At 37.8% G+C, this 5,139-nt stretch overlaps 1 protein-coding gene across 2 annotated transcripts in view; it reads right to left on the minus strand.

Annotated features, from left to right (window-relative positions):
- LOC111869299 (protein regulator of cytokinesis 1) overlaps positions 1-5,139 on the minus strand; it is a 15,218-nt gene that overhangs the window by 2,403 nt on the left and 7,676 nt on the right. For both annotated transcript variants that reach the window (XM_023860704.2, XM_023860701.2), the window contains exons 5-6: positions 4,091-4,249; positions 241-429 (exon numbers count right to left, since the gene is read on the minus strand). In XM_023860704.2, the coding sequence (XP_023716472.1) occupies positions 241-429; positions 4,091-4,249 (348 nt within the window). The remainder of the gene's footprint in view (positions 1-240; positions 430-4,090; positions 4,250-5,139) is intronic.

The following is a 5,139-nucleotide window of genomic DNA, read 5'->3' on the forward strand; positions in this document are numbered from 1 at the left end:
GGGGAATAGCCAGCATCCAAGCAGAGAAATGAGGTCAAAACCTCCAAAATACAAAAGAGGAATGCTAACCATTGACAGCAATTTAGTGGGAAAGTTCCCGGACTGTTGTTCCTGTAACTGCCTTGGTGAAAGAAGATGAGAGGGGAGGCTAAGTTTGAGAAATAAAACATGCAAGCAGGTAAAGCCTCCACACTTTACATTCATTTTAAGCATTTCTGGCACAAATCAATAAAAAGTTACCAAGCCACGTTTTGGACGAGAGGCTTCAACAGGGTGGGAAGCATGCTTCTCACATGATGCTACCCTTGCTTGTTTATCCTGTGCGCTAGCTGGACTCTGGATGTTACTGACTAGTTTCCTTTTCAGTTTGGAGACTGAAGTTATCGTCTTAGGTGCAGTTGAAGGGGCAGCACTATTTTCACATTTTTTCTGCAACAAGAAGAATGTAAAGTTCCATAATGTCTACATGTACTGGAACTAATATAGCCTCTTCCTAGAACATTTCAGTACCAACATTTATCACTTCACTCAGTAGGTCAAGAAGTTCCCACTTTTTATGGAACCCAAATATTCACCTTATCGTGGTGAGGGGTTTGAGTATGCCAAGGACCCTGAGAGCTATACCAGCGGTAGCATAGCTACTGGCAGGGCCTCCCTTGCTGGACAGGTCAAAGGGTAGGCATCAGACGAAGAGAGACACCAAAAACCAAAAACTGATGCCGGAAGCAGCGTCATCAGCAGCGACTTGAAGCACAGAACAAATGATGCTCGAGATGGTTCAAGTTCGTATAGCAACAGGCGTGACCAGAGTGGTTTGAACGGCTGCTGTACTGCGATGTGGAAAGCAAATGGAAAAACTACCACATTATCACTTTTCCTGGATAGTCTCTTTCCAAAAACAGAAGATCACATTAAGTGGAGGAACTGTTTTGGAAGAGACTGTGGACCTGTCATCTGACAGTTACTGATCAATCAATCAAATATTCATTACATTACAAGAGCCCACCACTGATCCCAGCCCTGAATGAGTTGACACTGGACTGATACAGACTAAAATTACATATGCCTTAAAGTTTTCAGCACAAAATCCGTTGTTTGAAATTGTCATTTGAATTAGTTAAGTAGCATCACAGATAAAACATGAATTCAGACAGACACACAGCATCCCCATTATGTCTCTATTTTATTCACTTTGTGCATTATTCCTGTATAAGAATTTCCCCCCCTTTATTTCATTGTTAATTTTACTTATATATGGTAATATGATTCCAAATAAAAGCTCCAGAAAAACAGCTTCAACCTATGAGACACTCAACAAAATCCCTCCATCTCGTTCCACTTTATGCTTTATTCAAATATTTTTATGGGAGATATTTAGAAATTCAACATTAAATACACAGTGTGTCCAGGTTCTGTTAGGACTGTGTTAATTAAAAACACAAGACATGAATTATTTTCAAAATTTCACACTTTTTATTCAAAATAGTCACCTTCTGAATCAATACATACTCGTAGCTGGAATCGATTGAAAAGTTTTCGAAAACAGTCACCATTTAAAACTGCGGTACATTCCCTTTGGATGTCCTGGATGGTGTCATGACAGCCTCCTTTCATTGCCAACTTAACTTTTGGAAACAACCAGAAATCTGCTGGAGCCAACTCTAGCTAATACAGAGGATGATTAAGGACTGTAAAACCTTTTCTGGCCAAAAACTTGTGCGTGATCTTCGATTTGTGGGGTGGGGCATTGTCATGGAGCAGCAACCAGGAACCTTGCTCTCGATATTCAGGTCGAATTCGAAGAATTCTCGCTCATAAACAATTGAGGACCCCGAGATAATAATCAGAATTCACTGTTTGACCTTCTGGCAGAAACTCCTTGTGAATGATTCCTTTGGAATTGAAGAAAACGGTTAGCAGTGTCTTTACTCGACTCTTTTGCATGCGCACTTTCTTTGGTTCGGCTTCTTTGGGCTCAACCACGCTGCACTCTGCCGCTCTGTGAGAGGATCATATTGAAAAAGCTTTATGCATTCAGAAAATATGTAATTAACATGTGTGTGAAAATGTAACTTTGAATCAAAGAAAACACCCAGATCCTTAATACTGCTGGTGCGTGTAATGATAGTATGACAAAGCCAATACTCGTAGCTCAGAAAATTTGTTTTTCTGGTGTATGATACAACACATGTTTTAGCAATATTAAGTTTCATGGAGTTAGCAGTGCACCAGTCACTTACGGGATTAATGTCAGATTGAAGTAAGAGACAATCATGTGGAGAGTTAATAATGCCGAGAATTTTTAGATCGACAAGAATTAGAAATTTACAGTAGTTAACAGGGTTGCATAGGTCATTTATAAATACGTTGAAAACAAAAGGCATGATGAATAAATCATTTTCGAGCAAAATTTAAATGGCCGGCTGAATATATTACCGCAGGAGACGCAGCCGCGGAATTTAAATTACCGCGTCAAAGGGTTAAGTAACTGAGAAACCAACTAACATAAGCATCAGAGAATCCGAAGGAGCTTAATTTATGCAAAAGCATATTATGTGAGACGAGGTCAAAAGCATTTGAAAGATCAAAATAGATGGCATCAGCTTGACGCTGACCGCGGACAGCAGGCATCAGGAAGTCGAGAAACATCACCAAATTGGTAACTGTAGATTTAGCTCTGGCAAAGCCATGTTGGTTTGAATTAAATTTAGCGTAAAGAGAAACATGATCATGAATAATGAATTGAAACAATTTAGAGAAATTACTGAGAGTAGAAATGGGTCTGTAGTTGCTCACAGCGGATTCTTTCCATGCAACAGGAAAATACTGCTGCATCAGGCTCAAGTTAAATACATGCCTAAGCATAGGAATAATAAAATATGATATATAATATTGTGACGCGTTACCTTACGTCCATCACCAAGACAACCGCTACAATCGAAACGGACACTTCCACGGCAACGAATAGGTAGAAACTGTGGAGTTCCCACAGCGACAAATTGTAGTAATGAATTGTCGAGTAACAACGGGAAATACTGCATTTCCTAAGCAACAGATTGTTGAACCAGCAGGAATAATGCACTTCCGCGGTAACGAGTCAGTCTGGAGAAAGCCGCCGCAGAATGCAGTTGAAGTCTAGCATTCACCGAGTGAAGTCGAGAAAAGACCACAGTAGAAGGATTGACTGTGACAGTGTAAAGAGTATGTAAGCGTAAAAGAGAAGGAGAATAAATGATCACTGACTCCGAGGACTATGTGAAGTTATTTGTTGCATGACATACCCAACACGCGATGATATAATATAATATAATATAATAATAATAATAATAATTTTAAATTAATTTATATATTAAATGTATTACAATACTGTTATTTTTGTTGTTGTTGTTGTTATCAAATATTTTAATCTTAAATGACAATTTAGAATATTTATTGCTGTTTAAAATAATTGTTTCACTTTACTGCATAATTACTAAAATATATCTCAGATAGTATATTAACAAATATGTGTACCTTTTTAAGTTTGTAAGATAAATGTCATAACAAACTCAACTTACTCCATTCTTCATTTCTAACTATTCCAAACAATTTTTTTTCTTTATGCCTATTTCCCTCATTTAACAGTACTTTTACTTTCTAAGGACAATAACAGAGAAGTATGGTGTTCTGTACAAGATACCAATGGGTTTTATTTCACAAAGGATTCCATATTCCCAAAAAAAAATACTTAGCCAAGCATTTCCAGAGGAAGAGAGTCCTTTGGCTTTAAATTCTATCAAACAAATTACTATAATGCAAGCTGCACTCTCCAAAAACCTTATTAGCCCAGAAAATGATAGTATCCTAAACTAATAGTGGCAGCTAAGTTACTCATGTCTTTGAGATTCACATTCTGCCATGCTAGTAATAACAAATTAAAACATATGACAGCGGGTGGTCTCTAATGGCACAACATTCATACCAAGTTTATGAAAATGCATGATGTGGTTTAAAAGTTATTAGGAGAGTCAGTCATATGGACAGGATACCATGCCTACCTTTACTTATAAACTAAAGATAGTAGACCAGTAAATTATTTTATTCAACTTACCTTGGTAATCTTAAGTGACTTCTGATTCTCTTTATGTTGCTCCTTCTGATATAAGATCATATCAGAGAAACTCTGTCCATATAGTAAGAATGGTCTTCCATGCTCCCGTTCATATAATTCTGTCTCCTTCTTTATTAGTTCTTCAAGTTGTGGCAAATCCTGAATATATTAAAACAAAAATAAGAGGTTTCATTATGTTAAAGAAACTTGCATACATTCATAACATGGATAAGGGGGGACAGATAAAATTGGTGGCATCCACATATAACATCATAATACCAATACTGAGGTATACATATAGTCTTGAGCTATATTGAGGTGCAAGATATTATACAATACTAACGGCTGAAAGAAGTTTAGCTTTATTCATTCTGGTCCATCACACAAGTCAATATTATAGAATGATTTAACTACACCATCCAGTGTGACTCAAGTGTGTGTGTGTGTGTGTGTATACAGAGTGTCCCAGGAGGAATGTGCCAGACTTCGGGAGGGTGTTCCTTATGTTAAAGTATGCCGATATAAACCAAAACACCTATGTCCAAAGTTGAACAGTTAAGGAGATAATGGCCAGACAAGTGTGAAAATTTGACAGGTGTTACATACTTGTTGATCACCAAATACATATTAAAACTGGCAGGAATATGTGGTTTCTGTAATGTTAATAATGTACGTAACATCAAACTAACTTGTGAGTGACATGAAGCCATTAAATTGAACTACAAAAAAACTTGCACGCCATGTCATAGTTGTCCTTAGGTTTCCAAGCACTATACATGACACATGAATGGCAAGCACTGACGTAACATGGCTAACTGTGCATTCTGGTATGCGAGTGTATGCGGCTAGTGTGAGCCATCATCACCACACTTGAGAACAAACATCGATAAGACTTGTCAGCTGATAGGTACAGTGTGTGGACCCGCCAGAAGACCACACTTTTCTCGGGCCATTATCTCCGTAACCGTTCAACTTTGGACATAGGTGTTTTGGGTTATATCGGCATACTTTAACATAAGCAACACCCTCCCGAAGTTTGGCACATTCCT

The sequence above is a fragment of the Cryptotermes secundus genome, unplaced genomic scaffold (genome assembly GCF_002891405.2).
Source record: "Cryptotermes secundus unplaced genomic scaffold, Csec_1.0 scaffold274, whole genome shotgun sequence".
In the NCBI taxonomy this organism is placed as follows: domain Eukaryota; kingdom Metazoa; phylum Arthropoda; class Insecta; order Blattodea; family Kalotermitidae; genus Cryptotermes; species Cryptotermes secundus.